The 21,495-nt window shown below is 45.1% G+C and overlaps 1 protein-coding gene across 3 annotated transcripts in view; it reads left to right on the top strand.

Annotated features, from left to right (window-relative positions):
* NUP93 (nucleoporin 93) overlaps positions 1 to 21,495 on the top strand; it is a 92,358-nt gene that overhangs the window by 2,455 nt on the left and 68,408 nt on the right. For 2 of the 3 annotated variants that reach the window (XM_044434166.1, XM_044434165.1), the window contains exons 2-3: positions 10,406 to 10,612; positions 12,574 to 12,691. In XM_044434166.1, coding sequence (XP_044290101.1) covers positions 10,434 to 10,612; positions 12,574 to 12,691 — 297 coding nt within the window. In that variant the 5' untranslated portion in view covers positions 10,406 to 10,433. Of the gene's footprint in view, positions 1 to 6,982; positions 7,006 to 10,405; positions 10,613 to 12,573; positions 12,692 to 21,495 lie in introns of those variants that run through there. The other variant, XM_044434167.1, reaches the window with a different exon arrangement.

Here is a 21,495-nt window from a genome sequence, read left to right on the forward strand (position 1 = left end):
TCTCAAAGCAAAATGAGGTCTTGCAACCTCTGCCATTTTCATTTCCCATGAGTGCTTCTGGTTGACATAAGCTTATGGTGTTGGTGTTACTGTATGAAGCCCTGTAGAGCTTAGGACCAGGTTAACTCAAGAAAAATACCCCCTACCCCACGGCCTTGTACCAGCCTCCCAGGCTACTGTCATTCAGGGGAGGCCCTGGCGGCTTGCAGGTTGCCATTTGATGGAGAGAGAAATGGGCCTTCTCTGCACTAGCACCAGCCCTGTGGAATGATCTCTTATCATTGGAGTGTTTACTAAAAGCATAGCTGATTGCTTTAGTTTTTCCCTGGCCATAAGCTCTCTCTGGACCAGCCCCATGCAACCTGTGTGTGCATACTTCATCACTTTTTTATGAACTGCATTGTTACAAATGAGACGATGCACACATTGTTAATATTTTGCCTCTATTTTGTTTGTATGTTATGCTAACCTTGGCAAAAGTGGTTCATCTTTGTTGCACAGACTCTTGCAAAGTCCTTTGCACAAAAAGAAGGTTGCAGCCATGAATTCTAGCTCTGGTTACCTGGAAGAACTTATTCCTTTTGCAGTTTTGGGGTGTCGCACCAGGGGCATGCCTGTGTGTTGCAGTGTGTGTGATGTAGTGCTGAATGTGCACTGTTAACTGGAATGCTTTTAGCACTCTTTCTAGCGCTGAAAGAGCTTGAGGTGTTTTGGACTTCTAGGAGCGATTCTGTTCTTAAGTACAGTACTAAATGTAGATGGTAGTTTTGGTGTGAAGGCAGCCTGTGAATGCACCCTAATACGTAAAGGTCTCCATGATTGAGAGGCTCAGCTCTGTGGGCAAAGTAAGGTGCACTGTTCTTCTCCCGCCTGTGTACAGAACTATGCATTTGAACAGTGTAAGGCCATTACTGTGTGGGATCCTTTGCACTGTGAATGTGCATTGGCCATTGCAGATGTGCGTGTCTATCAGGCGGACCTGCACTGCAGGGCTGCAGCCGCCATAGCTGAATGGAGTCTCTCTGAATCCCAAATTGCACGGGCATTGTGTCATGCTTTTTAGAATTTCTCCCCGTACCATTATAATTCTTTTCCTTCCCATAGGGCTGCGTATTTTCAGCCCCCTCAGAGAGGTTGGTCTTGGAAACAGTGTGCATATTTTCCAGGTATTGCATTGTAGTTCTTCACTGAGAAAGGTAATTACCATTTCATATGGTGCACTTCATGAATGTATCTTGCCTGATGATGCTTAAAGTAGTGGACTTTGGGGGGGCAGGAGTTTGGCAATACAGTTGCTTGTCCGCTGCATCCTTTTTTTTGTACGGCCATGCTATAAATGTGTAACAAATAGGTAACCTTTTTGGGGCATGCATGACAAACTTTTCAGGGCCATTAGCACAGGCTGGCTTTCAGTGCTCCTGCCTGCATCATCCCCCCCGCCCTTGTTTCCTACCTCTGCTGTGCAGAGCAGCTGTTCAGTTTTGCCAACGTCCTACTTATTGGCTGCTGCTGTTAATTTTATTTGTATACTGCCCAATAGTCAAAGCTCTCTGGGTGGTTTATCCAATACATACAGGTTAAGGCTTTGCAGTGCCTGACTCAAGGTAGGCAGTAAGCACAGAATCTAGGAGGTGCACATGGGGTGAATGGGCAAAGTAGATGATGTGGGGGGGGGTGAGATCTGGGTTCAGGGTTGGGGATCCTGGTGGGCAACACTGAGGGTCTGCATTGCTGATGCCTCTTGCAACATGCTGGCACAGTTCATCTTCCCACCTTAACTCTGCCCGTGCATGGGTGGCCAGGCAACACCTGACCTCTTAATTTTTCAAGAGAAAGCAGCTTACCTAAGGAACATTTTTGGACAGGCTTAGACTGCCCTTGGCCATGTGCTAGAGGAAGAGGACAACAAGGTGAGCTGCTTGGACCAGCCATTTTCCAGCCTCTTGGATTGCAGCCTCCAGTTGCCCGGCAACCAAGGATTGCCTTGCTGTTTGCTTGAGTTCATTGCTTCTCCAACTTGGTGGTTGTGAGCTACCTTAAGTAAAAATGAGAGGGAGAGAAATCCTGTGCAAATCCTTTCCAGGTTAATTAATTCAGTAGATTTATAGCCCACCTTTTTTTTTTCCTGCAGAGAACTCGTAATGGCTTCTCTAATCTTCCTCTCCCTCTTTATTCTCACAGCCCTGTGAGGTAGGCTAGGGTAAGAGTCGGTGATGGGCCGAAAGCCATCCAGTGAGCTTTATGCCTGAGTGGGGACTCCCCACTCTCATCACTATACCATGCTGGCTAAGTTAACTAATCAAACCTAAAATAGAACAGCTGGTGGCAACCATCTTGCTCTGAAATGCATTCAAGAAGGGCAAAGAACAGCTGGTGCAGGCTCAAACTATGCTGACATGGCACTGCAGGCTAATCTTTTTGCCAGGTATGCTGTCCATCATCAAAAATTTGGGAGGATGCCCCTTTGGTATGTACTGCAGAGCATATTCTGACAAACCTCTGCATGGTGAAGCTGCAGAACTGTGAAATGGGCAACCACAGAAATTAGTAGGTGTAGAGCTTTTAAAGACATTCAGCACTATAGCAAGAGCACAAAGTGCAGACCTGCTTCTTGGTGTTAATGGGAAGGCCTGTCCCTGCGTGCCATGCTAGTGATATCCCTGATGCCTGTTGCCAGTGCTGCATTTTTATAAAAAGTTATTAAACATTTCAAAGGAAAGGGAGAGGAGAGCTGAGTTAGATTTTGAAGAAGCTCTTGGGGCCTGCATCCTGCTGGTGGGCAGGGCTGGAGGCAAAGAGGACAGGAGCAAGATTATCTGAATTGGCTCTTTGGTGTTAGCATTATAGACAGATAAGGCAGAAGACGACAGCAGTTTCAGTTTACTCGGGGCAAGCTTCTGTGAGCTCGGTGGAGCCCATTTCCAAGCACACCTGTACCAAGCTGCAGCTGAAGCTCAATCAGCATGATGAGAACCTTAACTCCTCCAGAATTCCATTGTCTCTTACCTGGGGATCTGCAGGGTGAACTTTGCTCGCTGACCTCTTGCCAGCAGACATGCTGGGAGTTGTAGGCCCATCTATCTGTTCAACTTTCTTTCTTTGCATGTGGTTGTGCTCTTAAGTGGCTTCCTTCTAGCTTTACTCTTGGGGTCAGCTCTGATCTTCACAGGCCTGATCATTTTCACCTAAGCCAATACTTACGTCTTTCGGCTGATCTAAGTCAGTTAAGTCTCTTCCCTGCCTGACGGGAGGAAATGCAGCTCCTGATGTGGCCCTTGGAGTGCGCTTTGCTTTGTTGCTTTGTCATCCGAGAAGTCTGCCAGTGCTCATACCACTGTCTTTCCAGTGACGTGGCTAATGAAAAAGAAGTGAACGAGATCGGAGCAGAGTCCGTGCGATTCGCATAGGCAGCACCAGGAGTGCTGCTATGCCTTCCAGAACTGGCAGGAGCGGCTGTGATGGGTGGGATAGCGACTGCTTTGGTCACTGCCTGCCAGGAGAAGCCCTTCTGGCAGCTGCATGCCATCGTTCCCTGCCAAAGGGAAAGCAGCCTGCAAAATCCTGTACTGCATTGCAGGGCATGAAATTGCCTTTTTGCAGCAGCTTTGCTTGCTCCCTGGTTTCCTTTGCCATTGCTTGCCCTGTTTATTGGCTTATCTAAGCCCGATGGCCATTGATGCTACCTGTAGGACCATGTGGGCCTGATTCACATGGTCCCCATTGTCTGGAGCCAGACTGATATCTCGCAGCTTGGCGTCTGCTTGACTTATAGGACTGGATGCTAGGTGTTATTTTTCACTAGCAAACTACTGGCTGTCATGAGGGGCAGGAAGTACATTGGGAAGGACCATGTATCTTGCTCGGAGAACCCAGGATGTGGGATGCTCACTGCAGCTTCTTGATGAGATCAGGTGCCCTGGAGTTCCCGGCTGCAGTATTTCAGCTTGTCAGCCAATTCAATGGGAAAACCCAATAAATTGGTAACATGTACCATCATGTGTGCTACATGAAAGAGGTTAATGTTTGTCCTCCTTTGCCCCCCCCCCACCTTTGGTTGTAGTTTGGTGGCTTGCAGAAAGAATAGGGTTTTTGTTTGTTTGTTTTGATAGCAGAACAGCACATCGTATTTCAGAGGAGTAGCCACACTAGTTTGTTGCAGCAAAAGCATCATGGTGGCTTGTAGCACCGTAAGACATTTTATACTGTCATCGCATAAGCTTTTATATTGTCCACTTCAGCAGATGCAAAAAGTGGATTAGCTTCAAATTGGCAGATCTATATAACTGTGTGTGTTTGTGAGGTTAGTGAAAAGGTGACTCCCCAGAAATAAGAGCCCTTGTAACAGATATGGACACAAGGACAAGGCCCTGTGGCATACCCAGATGCCAATGATGCCCCCATATTTACTCTGCCAGCGTAATTTGAAGACTTCACAATATTCATATACCTGCTCAGCTTTTAGTATGAGGCATACAATTGTTTTCCAGAGAACAGTAGAGTTGGAAGGGCCCGAAAGGCCATCGTGTCCAACCCCCTGCACAGTGTAGGACTCCCAGTTCAACCATTGCTGTAAAAAACTGTCCAATGGCTTCTTGAATGCCTTCAGTGTGGGACAGCCCACCACCTCCCTAGCTCACGGGTTCTGTTGTTGTTCTGCTCTGAGGTTCTTCCTGACATGTAGTCAGAAGCTGGTTTCCTGTATCTTGAGCCCATTCTTCCATGCCCTGCCCACCTGCTTCTACCCAGGATGAACAGACTAGTTTCCATGAAAAATCAGAAGCAGGCAGATGTCAGGAGCAGCAGTGATTAAAAATCAGAAGAGGAACTTTTCCACTTTCCGGGCCACTCTGGCGATGCCCTTAAGGTGTCCTCCTTGAACCAAAGAATTTCGGAGACAGATGCCAGCACAGAACTGCCAAAGTATCATGCATCAAGATAGTAAACCTTGTGTTCTGTAGTCTGAGTAAGGGCAAATCCAGGGTTTCTTTTGGTTGGTAAGAAACACCATTCATCCATGCATCCTGAAGTGCCTGATCCTCCCTAATCTTGGAAGCGAAGCAGGGGCAGACCTGGATAAAATCTGGAGGGATGACTTAACTGTTGTGACCTGCCCAGAGAGCTTTGGCTATGGATGGTATGGAAATATAATTAATGCTGTTAATTGGTGCACCACTGCAGTATATCTGTGTTCTGTGAATGGCAGTCATCTGCATCTGTGCTGCTTCCATTTCATTTCTCTCTGACCTCAGTTTGTTTTTCCTCCTGTCCCCTATCATGCATGTATAAAGCCTCCATTTCATTCCTTACATTTTATAAGCCTCCCAATAGCCAAGACTCTCTGAGCAGTTCACAAAGATGAAGAATAATTCGAGCAAACAATTCAATGCATCTTATGAAGTGGATGGTATCCATGAAAATTATGGATAAATAGGATAATTACGCCGGACTATATTTCTTATTTTTCAGATTTCCATAATGAGCAAATGCAGATGTCAGGGTCATCCAAAATGGAAATGGTTTTGAGTTAATAACTGGATTGTATTTTTTCCGAAAGGATCAACAGTTGCTTCCTCTTTCCCAAGACACCAAAACAGTGGCAGCATTTGAGAGAATCCAGTATGAATGTCTGCAAACCCTACCCATCATCTTAAAGTCTCTGATTGTGCAACCTTTCTGGCTGCATCCAGTCAGCTTAATTTCCCACCCCACCTGCTTTTCTATACCATTTAGTCTGATGAAGAGGAAGTTTGAGCATTTGGTGATCTTTGAGTTGGCCCAAGCCTGGTGCTGCAAGTGGGAGGGAATGGAAGATTACGGAGTGCCACATCCTGGCTTGATGTTCTGTGTGGACTGGGCTGTTGCAATGTGTGGTAGATGCATCTTCTGCTTGTGTTGCCTTTGCTGACATTCTCATCTGCATAGTCTTAATCCTCAGATTTCTTCCTTGTTCTCTCTTGAGTGTGGAGGAACGTTAGGAAATATCCAGAGCCATTATCAGTTAACAACAATTGCCAGTTGTTAATTCAGTTCCTGCCCTAATCATGAAATGTTGCCTTCTGAACACTTAGTTTCAGATGCCATGGGAATTCCTCAAAAGGTTAGATGCCAAATTAGACAGATCAGGTGAGCTTCTCAGAACAAGAGGAACAAACAAACATGGGCAGATCGATGCAAACGGAAGCAGAAAGTAAGACTGCAGAATGGGTTTGGCATGGTGAAAATAAAAGCTTTCTACATTCTGGCTTTTTAAGCACTTAACAGATTGTAGTGTGTTTTGGCATAGCATATTCCCCCACAAGAGTCCTTTGAAATGACTCCTACGCAGGAATACATGTGCAAAGTCTTAATGTCGGAATGGAAGCCCCTTGCGGATTTTTTAGAAGGTAACTGTGATTGGAGCATTCAATTCCTGCCAGCCCTTGCTTTGTAAGTCTTCTCTCAAAAATCCATGAGGGTTTCTAGTGGAATTTGGAGCAAGCTACTGAATGAGGTTTGGTGCTTCTTATATGTGGCTCAAAGCAGGTATGCAGCCCTTCCCTACAAAAATATTTTTACTCAGTTTCTAGTCTTAACCCATGGCTGAGGTTTGAATGAACAGAAGTCAATGTAAAACTTCCAATGGAACTAAAGAACTTAAAAGCCCCACAGAGAATCTAATCCCGTTCTTGTAATTGGTTTAACTATGGCCATTATGATATTCAGCCCTTGTTCCCTATTTATGTTACATCTTTGTACTGCCCAACTACTGAAATTCTCTGGGCCTCTGATAACAGCATATAAATGTTGTTTAAACTATGGTATAAAATTGAAGCTACAAACTAACATAGTTTTGCAGCAGTGTGAAGTCTTAAAAGACGTGAGAGACCCCACCTGGAATATTGTGTTCAGTTTCTGGCACCCAGGTTTTAAAAAGATTCAGAGAAACTAGAAAGGGTCCAGAGGAGGCAACAAGGATGATGAGCTGGGCATGTTCAGCCTCAAGAAGGAGCTGTGACAGCCATTGAGGTACTTGCAGAATGCGCTCATGAGGAAGAGGAAGGGACCTTACTCATCCCTCAGCATAGGACCAAACAGTGAACTTAAACTGCAGTTTACCAGACTGAGGATGGACAGCAGGGAAAGCTTCCTCACTGTCAGCGTAATCCGACAGTGGAACCAACCACTTGCCTGGAGAGGTCGTGGGCTCTCCCACACTGGAGACTTCCAAGGAGACACTGGATTGTCCTCTGAGTGGCATGGCTGACTTGGCATCTTGCAGCAGCGGGGGGTTGGACCTGATGACCTCCTTGGCCCTTTCCAAACCTAGTATTCCATAAATCTATGAAATTTAAGACAGCAGAAACTACAAGGCTAAAGGGTCCAGAAAAATAAGAAAGCCCTGAAAAGAGCATGATGTAGGTATCAGATAAGTCTCTGGGAAGCTCATTCCGCTTCTGCTGCACAAAAGGCCCTCTTCATACAGTGGGGTTCCAATGTGATGCCATACAAATGCATTGGGTGCCCCTTGGATAATTCAGTCAAGATTGATAGTTGATTGCCTGAGCAGTTGGGAGGCTGCATGCAGTCCAGCGTGGAGCAGAAATAAAGGAAAGCAGTGCTGTGGCATTGTGCTTTGGCCGGGGTAGTGTGTCCTTTGCAGTTCAGCAACACCTCACAGCATGTGGTTTTTCCTTGTGGGTTGTGTAAAGAATCATTGGGACATAATATTCTGTGTCCGCAGGTTGCAATACCTTTTCACAATTAGTGGAACTGATTTTCAGTTGATTTAACAACCGGGGTAATTAAGCCTTCTTAGTGATTATCTGAGGTTCGTTACTCCCTGTTGGTGGCTTGCCAGCATCTCTGATGTGAAAACATCAGATGCGTTCTGTGCATCAGAGCTATTGTGTATTGACTGCGATGTGTCTCTCTTTAAATGTTCCCAAACAACACTGATGTTATTCTTGAAAAGTGGCTGCACAGAATCCTAGAATAGCAGAGTTGGAAGGGGCCAGAGGACCATTGGGTCCAGCCCCCTGCCCAGTGTGGGACGCCCAGTTCAACCATTTCTCCCAGATGGCTGTCCTGTTGCACCTTGAATGCTCCCAGTGTGGGAGAGCCCACCGCCTCCCTAGGGAATTGGTTCCAAAGTTGAGCTTTTCATATTTTTGAGGTGTTCTTAATAAGAGTTTAGCTAATTTGTCATTTGTGCAGGTCAGAATATTTTTGCAGGCAAGTTTTTCTAATTTCCTCTCCGTCCTTTCCCCCACGATGATTTAATGAGGCAGCAACTGTAAATTAGTCAATCATATTATTGAACTGGAGACCCAGCTGGCCCTGCGTTGTGACCTGGTAGAATGCTTGGAACAATATTTGGGATTTCTCTATCTAGAGTTGCCTATGTCTTGGGGTTATTATTGAAAGTGAGTGTTATGGCTAATGATGTAGGATAAAAATTCAGTAAGTAAATAAAAGTCAAATGGTTTGGCTGGCCAGGTTTCTCGGCGATTAACAGGGAGCACTGATTTAAAAGAGCACAATTTTCACAGAGAAAGAAGATGATTTAAATTGTTTTAAATTAATTTTCCTACTGCTGCATCCTATTTCTGGAACAATATGCTTAATTATCTACTTGCTAATGGTTCTAGATGTGTCTGTTGATTAGAGTCAGTGTGGTGTAGTGCAGGAGTGGGTCTAGGGAGACCTGGGTTCTAGCCCCTGCTCAGCCATGGAGCTCACTGGATGACTTCGGCCAGTCGCAGACTCTCAGCCCAGCCCTACCTCACAGGATTGTTGCAGTGATGGCGAGCAGGAGGAGGATGTAAGCCACCTTGAGTCACTTGGAAGGAAAAAGGGCTGGAAGTAAAATGCAGTTCAGTGAGAGTCACTCTCAGGTCTGTAGGTTTCAGACTGTGGCCTGAACTATGTTAGTCTACAAAGAATCAAGACATGGGCATTCAGGCAGGCATACTTCATGTAATCTATATAAGCTTTTTAAAACTAACTATAAATAAAACACAGAAAATAGTTCCATTTTATGGATAACTCTGCAAATTTATGTAGTTGTTGGTCAGGGCAGTTCTATTTTTTGTATGATGAAAAGGAAATATTGTTTGTATATAAACAGTAAATATTTGTAATTGGAGAACAAAGCACATTGATTCAGAGTTCAGGTAGTTGAAGTATAAAAATGGAGGAGTTTTTTTTAGGGGAATCAAGGACCACCCCCTCAGTGGCATCTCCAGGCATCATGAGTTGAATCCTTTATTTGTGATGGCTTATCAGTCCCTGGATCCTATGGTCAGACCCAGAACAAGACTATAATATGTGATTTCTTGTGTCTCATGGATCTGTTCAGGGAATATTTTTTCCCTTCATGATTCCCTATTTCTTTGAAAACTCTTCAACTGCTGTCAGTTGAACAGTGCAACATCTCTTTTCTAAGGGATCATCTATTTTGATTAATTGCAAGCAATGCAACATAGCTAATGTTTGTTTTAAACCTATGTTTTGGCAATGTCCGCTTTTCATTTCTCTTTTGGGTAGAGGTTTTTACACAGCTCATTTTTGTACTGGAACGGTCTTTTAACGTCCACTGATATGCGTACTCTTTCTAAATATATAGCTACTTCATGGAAACTTAACAAATGGTCAGTGTAATTGGATTCTCTACAACCTTTTGAACAGCTAAAGATTGATATTGCAACACTGGAAGGACAAACCCTTAACAGTTCAGCAGTCACTTGGGGACATTAAGGAGCTTCACTATCTGGATGGGTAGCATAAAAGTGCCCCTTTACTCATTTAGATATTAGGTCTGCTTTTTTGAAGTGTGTGTGTAATTGCTAGGAAGCTGTATGCATTTCTTGCAAAACTACTATATAAGCTAAAATGGGAATTAAAAAAGCAATTTATTTTGTGAAACTCTGCAGGCTCCACATTGGGGATCCCTTTGCAGGTACCATCGGGCATGCCTGCTGGTGTCATGGTAGAATCGCCTGAAAATCCATCAGTACGAAGGCCAGAAAATAATTAAATATTGCTGTACATGGTGGGGCTAATGATGCTCTTACGGTGTCATCACCCTGTGCTCTCCACTGACTTTTTACTTGCTGAGATCATCTTTACTGTCATTTTCTCATGATCCTCCAGTCTGGAGTTGAATAATAGTGTCTTCTGGGTTATTGTAGCTTACCATGTTTCTCAAGTGACATTTGGGTTCATGCATGCAGGTTTGCAGATAAGAGATCTTGTTGGGTTAACAGATGGGTTTTTATGCATGAAGCTGCCTGTCCTTTGCTCAGCCTCTTTGCTCACAGGTCTTAATCAGAGGGGGTGATGAGGCCACCGAGTGTTGCTGGGGGAGGCCTTCCTAGAACTTGCACCTTTCTGTTTGCCCAAGATCTTTCTATCCATCTCCCCTCAGGGTTTCCACATAGCAGCCTTCCTTGGAAATGGACGCCGAAGGGTTTGGGGAGCTCCTGCAGCAGGCAGAGCAGCTTGCAGCGGAAACGGAGGGCATTGCAGAGCTTCCTCATGTTGAACGTAACCTCCAAGAGATCCAGCAAGCTGGAGAACGTCTGCGCTCCCGGACGCTAACCCGCACCTCTCAGGAGACGGCAGATGTCAAAGCGTAAGTACTTTGAAACTTTCTGTTTTAAAGTGAGATGCAAGGGCTACTGTCCGAAGCAAACCTTTCTTGGGAGAAAAATCCGTTGAACTCACTGGAACTAAATTGTGAATAAGCCCATTTAGGCTTGTACTGTAGCTTGACATAACATCTTTGCTATCCTCAAGGAAATTAGCTACTGGAACTTCTTGGGTTCTAAACCTTACTGATAATCTGAACATCAGTAAATCACCCAGCCCAATCAATGCCCATGCTAGACTCCTTAAAAGAACTAAAACATGAACTTGCTGACCTTCTTCTCAAAATATTTACTATGTTCTTAAACAGCCCTTGTACAAAAAGATTGGAAAACGGCCAACATAGCACTGGTTTTTAGAAAGGGAGCCAGAGTGACCTGGGAAATTATAGCCAGTTAATTTGACATCCATGCTGGGTAGGCTGTTTGAAAATATCATTAAAGATAGAAGCAGTAAAAATATCAAGGGACAGTCCCTGATGGGACAATGTCAGCATGTCTTCTGCAAAGCGAAATCTTGTCTTACAAGCCTACTGGAGTTTTTTTTAATGTGTCAACAAGCATACAGACAGGGGCTATCCCGTAGGCATTGTTTATTTGGACTTAGAAACATAGAAACAGAGCGAGTCAGAAGGGGTCTCCCAGGCCATCTAGTCTGACCTCCGGCACCAGCTGGCTCCACTCGCGACATGCCCACCATGTGCACGTCCTAAAGGCTTTTGAGGAAGTCCCTCACCAAAGGCTCTTGAGCAAACTAAGCTGTCATGGAATAAAGTGTGTGTGTTGGGTGGGTCCTCTTATGGATCACTAACTGGTTAAAGAACAGAAGACAGAGTGGGAATAAATCATAATTCTTTGCTAGGATCAGTTCTTTTCAACCTATTTGTTAATGATCCGGAATTGAGAATAAGTTGTGGAGAGGAAAAGTTTGCTGATGGCAATAAACTTGTCAGGGTGGCTAAAACCAAAAGAGATTGTCAGGAGCGACCACTCTTGGATCACTGGGTTCGGTTCTGGTTGCCTCTCCTGAATTAAGACGTTATTGAATTGGGAAAAAAAAATACAGTGACAAAAATGAGCAGCTCCCCTATGAGGAACTGCTGCAGAAACTGAGAATGCTCAGTGTAGGAAAAAAGAGAAAGGGGAGACATGACAGATGTGTTTAAATTATGCATGGATTGGGGAAAATTGAAGGAGGGGACATTTTCCTTTCCCACACTCTCTAACCCAGCAGCAAGTACTTCTTTGCCCAATGTATAGTTAAACTGTGGCATTTGCTGCCATGGGAAGTGGTGATGGCTTTAGGAATTCATGAGAGAGGAGGCTGTCCATGGCTCTAGCCTCAGTGGCTGTGGGCCGCTTCCTTCTCCAGAGGGGGCATGCCTGCACACCAGTTACTGAGAAGCTTGGGCACACACAAGTCTTGCACCCATCCTGCAGTCCTGTGGGCAGCTGGTTTACCACCATGTGTGTGGCATGCTGGATGGGATGGGACGGACCGCGGGTCTGATCCGACAGCGTTTTCCTGTGTTGTCTACTGAAAGTGTGTTGCTGTTCTCTGTTGTGGCACGTTTGATTCCCAACCAGTTTCCATCTGGGCAGAATCTTCACCACAGGTAGTTAACTGGGCTTTTTAAAATGCATATCTAGGTGACGGCAACTGTGTAAAAGAAGGAGCTTAATTTCAATCAACTTTCCCTCCTTGGACAAGTAGACTGTTTGGGTAGAGAATCAACCATACCAGCAAGCAAATCCAGATTTATTTCTACCTAGTTTCCACATAGTTCCCAAGGCAGATCAAAGGCAAGCTGCGTAGTGGTACATGGACTGGATCCTTTGAATTACATTGTTGTATTTTGAGTTTGTGATTTAAAAAATGGGCCTGGCCTCAAAACTCCAAGTCCTTTACATGTCTTGTGATCCACCTTCTTTTTTATTTCTTTTGTAGATCAGTTCTCCTCGGCTCCAGAGGTCTGGACATCTCCCACATCTCCCAGCGATTGGAGAGCCTTAGCGCTGTGACCACATTTGAGCCCCTGGAACCAGTCAAGGACACTGATATACAGGTGAGCGGCTGTGTGCAGCAACAGTAAAATGTGCCATCCGTGCTTTTAAGGATGGAGCACGGGGCTTCTGCATGGCTTGCAGTGTTTCATGTACATGCCAGGATATTCCCCAAATTTCCCCACCCACTTCATGGATCGATTTCAATGAACCTGTGTTGACTGTATCCTGGATTTCTTCTCCCTTGTCTAATGACGAAACAGACATTGTCTTCTGTGGTTGGAGTGGCAGGGAGGTTGGCTAATGAGCTGTTCAGGAGCAGGGCCTTGAACTCCATTTTTGGTCTTGACATGATTTTGTGCTTCAAAAACCGGGACCCAAAGCGCTCTGCTTGAGGATACCCCTGTGGAGGGATGGTTGGGTAGAGCAGTTCTCCACGCAGGCTGCGTGCCCTCTGACATAGCTGTGACCTTGTCAGCTGAGCTGTGTGTAGGTTTGGGCAATTTCTGGAACATGGAGGCACCTTTTGTCTGCCCTGTTGCCTCCGGTTCCCCTTTGAGACAGAGGTTGCAGCTCATTGGTAAAACACCTGCTCCACGTGCCAAAGGCCTGAGTTCAATTCCTAGCATTTCTGGGTCAGGCTGAGAAGATCCCAGTCTGAAAACCTGGGCAGCTTTGGTTATTCACTGTAAAAATATTCTTAGCTAGGGGGGTCTAAGTCAGTATAAGCCAATGTCCTGTGGGTTGCCAACCAGCCAACTGCCTCTTGCTAATCTGTAACTATTTTTGCCTGGAGAAGCCCAAATGTGCTAACTTCTCAAAAATACCAAGTTTAGTACAAATTCATGCAGGGGCTGTTCTTTTTGTGCATCCGCTGACCTTGGTTCTATCATGTATTTTCAGGTGAAGAATTTGAGTTTCTCACATATTGGATATTGAGTGTGACTGAAGCACAGTCTGTCCTTTCTGTTGCCTGCCTCGCTCGCTCGCTCGCTCTCCCCCACCCTTCCTTCCTTCCTTCCTGAATCCACTGTCTTTCCCTTTCTCTCCCCTTCATGATGTGCTGAAGTGGGTAATGCAGGGAGATTTGTTGGGATTCTAGCATTTCATGAAAGGGAAGTAATATAGTCAGAATATCTTGGAAACTGCAGTTTTCCTGTAAATGATGATTTAACACCAGGTTGTCACATTCCCTTCTCTCTGGGGACTGAATTCCATTTCAGAGAATTTCTCAGGTGGCTCAGTCCAGTATTGGGTCAAGCCAGAGACTGAGAGGGTGGAGCCAAATGATCAAAAATGGTTTAGCTTAAAGTGCTTGCTGCTGCAGTGTGCTGCCAAATCATCTCCAATGTCTGGTTGCCATATGAATGATGCCCTCACATGCTCTTCCCTTGGCAGCCCTGCTCAGAGGAAGGGCCCAGCCAGCCAGGAACCCCAGCTGAGGAGGTTCGGCACCCTGCTTAAGCAGAATGCAGGTGCCTGAGCCATGGGTCCGGAAAGGCTCAGGCATATGAGTTGGCAAAAGGTCTTGGCCTCATGCCCTTCTCAGCCACTTCTGTTAACCAGTGAGGTGTCTTCCAGTCCTGATGGTGTTTTGTAAACCATGCTTCTTCATGCTGATTAGGGAGAAGCATGCCAAATTGCATCTCAGTTAATCACCTGAATTATTTAGCAGTAATAAAATTTATATGACTGATACAAAATGGGAGTAGTTTCAGAAATGGCTCCCATTAGAGTAATTGGCCAGGAATCTTGTAGTCAATTTCGGTCACTTGAGTGTGGGGTGAAGTCTTGTTTCCTTCTTGGGCAAGGGTTGTTGTTTTGGAGGGGATGTGAAATCACAGGGATGCAAAAGACCACAACAGGTATCTAGATAAGCCTTCTCTGGTAGCCAGCCATAGCCTGCTGGTTGACTGTGGGAGGCTGAGAAGGAAGGCTTTAAGGGGAGGGCTCTCCTTCCTGAGTACCTAGCATTTGGTGTATCACATTCAAAGAAGGAGGTTCCATTTACATGTTGTGGGTAATTCTTGTTGGAGGCTCTTTCATGAACTTGTTTTAGGCCTCTGTCTTTTATGGAACTCTGTTGTTGATAATTGAACAAACAGAACGAAAATAGAAGGAAACTGTTCTAAGCTCTCACCACTTCCTGTGTCAGTGAACTTTGTGTGATATGTGAAGAAGCCCTTTATTGGTCAGCAAACATCTCCCATGTTCTAGTGTATTATTGCTGTTCCTTCCTTTTTTCCTTTGTATGTATGTATATTAAATGAAATGAATGACAGAGGGAAATAACTTCCCCCTTTCTGTCTAGTTCATAGTAGTTGGACTTGCTTACTTGGAAGGAGATGAGGTTACCTCATTTCCACAATTACCCATGCTGGGTGTAGGTTGTCATACTGTCGAAACCTGATAAGGTGGGCCACAGGGGTGGCCCCTAATTCACTCCCATGGGTTCTTTTGCAGTCCTTGTGTGATTTGGGAGCCACCTCCACTGCTCGCCCTCATTGGGTTCAGACAATGTAGAAAACCACACACATGGGGTGGTGTGTAACTGATGTGTGTGGGCAAAGAGAACAAGCCACTACAGCTTTTTTTCCTTCTGCCATGATGCAAGGCATGCTTTTTTATACTGGTGGTGAACTCAGTCACTAGGTTATGGGAGCTATTTACCTGTGATGCAAGATGGCGATCTGAGCATGCTTGGGGCAAGAGGGAGAAAAGAGGAGATCCCAAGGAGGCATTCCAGCCACTATGCTCGACCTCTGGGGCCTTCCATCAGGTGTCAACCCCTTGATAGACTTGGAGGGTGGCAACTAGGGGGAGGGCCTTTTCTCTGTTGGCCCCCCCATCTATGGAATAACCTCTCTGTTGTGACTGGTCTGGTGCCAAATTTGCCATCTTTTGGCACCAGGGTAAGACAGCTCTCTTTACAGGAGGCCTTTAAAGACCTCCCTGGTCATCCAGGGGCCTGACAATTCTTTTATTCTTGGCCAGGTCTTTTAAATTGTCTTTTAATGGTTTTTTACACTATTCTGATTCTTAATGTTTTAATCTGTTTTATTATTATTTTTATACTTTGTTGTAAACTATCCAGAGAGCTTCACTTGCAGGCGGTATAATATAATACTAATTATTACTCATTTTTATATTATTCCTGAGTGGGCTTGATGGGCATGAAAGTCTGAGTGCTTGCTTACTCATGTTGGGTTGCCTTGGCTGCATGTAAGAATAGGCAAACAACAGAGTTAGGCAGAATGCTGAATACTTGCACTTGATGAGCTTGCTATTCCATTTGTGGTTTATGCTCTGTGGACCCCCCCCCCCCGCCCCAGCCACAAATGTCTGTCCCAAATTCCAGAGCAGGTGGTGGATTGAAACATCTTTTTTGATGCAAGCATGTCTGTATAAGCCTGCCTTTCCATAGTATCATCCTGCTGATGGGGCCGATACAGCTCTGCATTCTCCAGGGATGTTTCAGATCTTTAAGACTTAATGAAAAGGGCTTGCTAAACAAACAAAAAATTGGTGGTGATAGCAGAAGGATGAAGAGGCAAAGCAAGTCTTCAGCAGACTGGGGAGCTGCAGAGCTTCCTGTTCACCCCCCTTCCCTGGATCTTCTGAAGTCTGCTTTATTAATGAAGAAGGCTGCAATACTGAAGTGATTAATGAAGGGAGAATTCTGCAGTGGTTAGCTCCATGTTATCTCTGCATAATAATTTATTTTTGCTTGCGGAGTGTCTCGCACAGCACCTGGGAGCTCATTAAGTTTGTGATGCCGCTCAGCTCGGACCTCATGGCCAGAGTCCTGCTTCCTGTTGCCTAGCCAGCCCCCATCACTGGCAGAGAGGATGAGATGCTGAGGGCACCTAGGCATAGAAACAACCTCCATTTTATTTGTGTAGCTGCTCTGATATTAAACAAGTCTAAAAATGCCAAATTGGGCTCGCTCACTGTTTTGCTGTGAAAATCGGGGTTGGCATGCAGTTTTGTTCTTGTTCTAACTTAACGGGCATATAGAAGCAGATGTAAAGCGTGGAATGGCAGTCGGTTTAAGGGTGGGAAGAAGAAAAATGTCTGTTGTGCTTCACAACTGCAGTAATATAGTTAGCCATCTAAAGGGGACACCTATGAGACTAGTGGGTCCAGGGTCTGAAATTACTTAGCTGCACCACTGCATCACAGATTTCTCTTCAAATGTAACACATAAGCCACAGTTCAGCAGTAAGTGAGCAAGCTGGGTACGAGCCCTGGGCTTAGCCCGTTTTCTCCAGCATAGCTGTGGGGAGAGGTTTGTTGCCATTTTAAATTGACCACAGCTCATTAGGTTACCCAGACCTGGACAGACTGTGGATAATCTTAACTTAGGAGATTGATCAATTCCATAATGGAAGCCTCAGCCTCGAGACCTGAAAGCACAACAAGGAAGGAATGTACACCTTACATCAGGTATAAGGATGTCTTGCTGGGGACCAAGGCCATCATCTGTGCTATGGTATTTCTGATCCCTGTGGCTGGGTGTGAAAGCTGGACAGTGAAGAAAATTCTCTTGAAACCTTGTGGACATAAGCAAAGCCCTGCTGGATCAGACCCCAGGTCTATCTAGTCCAGCACACCATACGCACGGTGGCAAACCAGCTGCCCACGGGACCCCTCCAGCAGGATGAGCGCAAGACCTCCGCTTGCCCAAGCTCCTCAGCAACTGGTGTGTGCAGGCGGGCCTCCGAGAACAGAGGGAGCCCATAGCTGCAAGGGTAGTGGTCACTGATAGTCTCATCCCTCATGAATCTGTCCAGTCCCCCTTAAAAGCCATTGAGATTGGTGGCCATCACCACTTCCCATGGCAGTGGATTTCACTGGGGGAGAGCTTGTGGCTTGATGGAAAGACGAACAAGTGGGTCCTAGATCAAATCAAGTCCCCAGAAGCAAAAGTTATGAAACTGAGAATGTAGGACTTTGGGCACATCTGAAGAAGGCATGGCTCACTAGAGAAAACGATCATGCTAGGGAAAGTATGCGTAGAAGGTGGGGAAAAAAGAGGAAGGCCAAGTATGAGATGGATCGACTCCCTCCAGGAAGCCACAGTCTTGAGTTTACAAGACGTGAGCCATGCTGGAGGGTTCTCATTGAGAGGGTGGCCATATGTTGGAGATAACATGACGTAATAACAAAATCTTAACTATGGTTCATTGAAACAAGCCAGTTTAAAACCACAGTCTTGGGGAGAACAAGCTGACTTGTTTCCACAAACCATAGGTAGGAAAAACCACAGTTTAGGGATCTGAAGATGTGCTAAACTGCAACTTAATCTAAAATGGAAACAAGGTCTGTGTGAAGTGGGTGTGTGCATGAGAGCCCGAGGCTTGCTGTAGTTCTTTATGGCTTAGTGTTATGTCTGAACATAGCTTAAGTACGTGATAACAAGTATTCGAGGTGCAGAGCTTCACAGCCTGTGTTTTCCATATGCTTTTAAAACTGGTGCGGAAGTTCAGGTCAAGGTGCCAGTTGAAGCCCTCCTTGAGTACAAATGCAACCCTTGGGGCTTTCCAGATCACTGCACCTATTTCTCCTGGCCAGGTGCCCTTTCTCCTGACTTGCATCTTGATGGGTTCCTGCTTTTTGTGTGTACCTTGCATTCTAATAGGTTCAGTCGCCTCTCTGAAGGCTTAGCTACGGACAGTAAGAGCTTTAAGTGCAAATACAGTAATATATCGAGTACTCTAGACCTCCTTTTGCCTTCTGCCCCATCCACCACTGCGATGTGGCCCCTCTGAACTGCTCTGAAAAGAAATTTGGCCCAGCATTCATATTATTAAAACATTTTTAGGAACCCACCTGAAAATTGCACTATGGAAAAAGCTTCCCAAAGAGTAGGGCAAAGCAGCCCGAACTTTCAGGCATCTGTTCTTTTCCCTTGCAATGTTTCATTTGATTTTGTATTGAAATTACTGCTACATTTCACATATTAGCCTGCGCTCGGTGCAATTCCCGCTTAATCTGCCTGGAATTAAGGATGACACATCCAGTAAATGTGAAATGCATTTGCAATAATAAGGACAGTGATGTTTACTGGGGCTGCTTTAGCAATACAGCAAGTCAACAGTCTTTTCTGCTTTGAAAACTTTGGCTTCAGAATTGCCAGTAAGATGACAGGCTTAATAACATTATGTAAAATTCATTATACTGAGCTGTACACTGTGAGTTATTTTTCTGTGGTTAAATCTGCACGGAGCCCATTCCACTCCTCAGCTGCTCAGAAAGTACCTTTTAACCACCATGCCTGAGTATTTTGTAGTCAGCATGCAATTCCTTTTCACTCATTTAGCAGTGAGATTGTTTATGAAATGACCCCTTAGGTTGCAAGTATCCCGTATCAAGGAACTGTGTGCGCTTACTAATTGCAGCTGCAGAAAGCCCTGTGATGCCACTAATAGTTAAATGCATATCTGTTAATATCTGGACTGGCCAGATACTTAGGCAGATCATGGGAATGGACAGGGTTTGGAAGCACCAGGATGGGACAAAGGAGTGTGGGAGATGAGCCAATGTCCCTGACCCCATGATGCAGTGCTGGGTTGGAAGGGCTACCCAATTAGAGGGTCTGCATAGATCTAGGAGGTTTGCCCTTCTCCAGAGAGATCCGCCCAGAGAAATGGAGCCCAGGGTTCCTGAGAAGGAGGGTTTTTTGGAAATAGTTTCTAGTTTGGGCTCAACAAATCACTATTGATGCACAGAGGCTTGTCTTCTTGTGTCTGTATTTTGTTAGCTGTGAATTTGAAAAAAAGCTATTTTGCAAAGAGATTACCTGTGGCTTGGAACAAAGAAGGGGAAAGTTTCAGCAGCTAGTGACCTCTACACAACCTTTGGAGATGCTCATCTAGGAAAAAGCAGGGCTTCCATAACATTGTGCCTGCTAAGCTCAGTCTAAACAAATGAACCAGGCGATGCCAGGCTTAGTGGTATCAAAAGCTTCTGAGAGGTCTGGAAGAACTGATACAGCTGCACTTCCCTGCAGTTTTCTTGTGAAAATCATGTCCCATGGAGCACCTCCCAGCTTGGGAAAATGGCATTTAAAAAAAAAAGGTTAACCTCCCTGCCCTTTGTTATCGTCCTGATTAGAATCTTCTATCGCTAAATTTGCTTTTTCTTAGGAAAGATAAGTGACCAGTCCTAATAATGTCTTTAAATAGCTTGTTTAACATAACTGGGAGCTAAATGCTGTGCTCTTTTATCTACAGTTACCAAGATTTGAACCTGGGGATAGACAGTTCTGAGTCATGTAGAGCATTATAAATTTAGACCAGCACTTTGATTTTGGCCTGGAAACAAGTGGGCCCCATGGAGGCGAGACAGCAGGGCAGTCAGCAAGATGGCAACTGAATTTTGGATTAGCTTCAGCTTCCGAGTCTTCATCCACAGCCGTCCAATGCCCAGCATCTCATCACCTCTAGCCCAGAGGTTACTAGCGCATATGCCACCAATGCCTGGCTCTCGTCACCTTGATAGGGTTGCAGCTGGTAGACGGCACTCTGCATCACTGGGGCGAGCTGAGCCTCCAAGGACAAACAGCTAAGCATGAGGGGGATCAGAAAGTGTCTCTTCTCATGATGACGGTGCCTGCCCCAATACTTAGAGTAGCACAGCCAACTTTCGGATGAGCCAGAGCTCAATGCCTGTCCAAAATATAGATTTCAGTGTGCTAATGCACTTCATGAATATTTCATTTGGCATTCTTGGTTCCGAAAGGAGCCTGTTGTTACCAACGGCTCTTAGCCTGTCTCTGGTTTCATCGTGTAGAAACCTCTGGAAAAAAAAGAGCCATATCAGAACGTGCTGGACAGCAGTTGACTTGCTAAATGTTCTGCTCTAAAGCAATAAACCCAAATGGATAGATCTTAAGCAGCCCAAGACCCTACATTTGCAACTCCTTGTGATTGGGTTGTTCCAGGCTCTCAGTGCAAGAGGTGCACCAATGCTACTTGTTTTTATTTCTAATTTATAAGTTCTAAACAGACAACATTCAGTGTTCTTGAAGTTTCATTTTAACAGCTCTTAAGAGTCCATCAAATGCTGTAAAATAATTATGAGATTACCATTTAGGAGACCTCAGCCGATTAAAGAATGTTTTGTCAGAGGAAAAAGAAATCATTTGAGTAACAATGAAATGTCTCCTTTCCTAATTCCTTCTTTTAAAAAAGTTGCATAGCAGGATTTCTGCAGATGTGTATAGATTATGGTTTATGAAGCTGATACATTTCCATAAACCGTAGTTAAGACTAACCATATTTTGTCTGAGTTCAGATGTCTAGGCCCATTTCATCCTCGCTATAACCAGCAGTAACACCCCAAATGTCTCTGTTCCCTGATGACAATGTATTTATTCTTTGGCAGTTTTGGCAACCTACTGAGGTGCAGGTTCTGATTCGATCCCACAGGTAGCTGTCTGCTTTCAGCAGATAGAATTACTTCCATGCTAGTAGTTTGCCAGATCCCAGCACAGGTTTTAAACTTACATGTTTCCATCCACACTGGAGACATTCAGGAAGAAACTGGGCAGCCATCTGGGTGGGATGCTGTAACGTGGTGTCCTGCACCAGCAGGGGTTGGAACTGATGGACCGCTTGGGCCCTTCCGACTCTCCTATTCTGTGACCTTAATCTATTGTTTCTCTATGCAGTTACTGTGCGTACATTTATTTATGGAAGGTGCCCCACTTTTCAGACAGAAATTCTCCCAGAGCAATGCATTTACAGTTAGTAAAAGTGATCTGGTCCCTGCCTACAGGCAGACAGTCTAAATAGACATAGCACTGCAGGGGAAAACAGAGCTGGGTAGGGAAGAGGAAAAATAAGCAAATTTGCCATCAGTC

Source organism: Varanus komodoensis, unplaced genomic scaffold, assembly GCF_004798865.1.
Source record: "Varanus komodoensis strain SLA01 unplaced genomic scaffold, ASM479886v1 scaffold27, whole genome shotgun sequence".
NCBI lineage: Eukaryota > Metazoa > Chordata > Lepidosauria > Squamata > Varanidae > Varanus > Varanus komodoensis.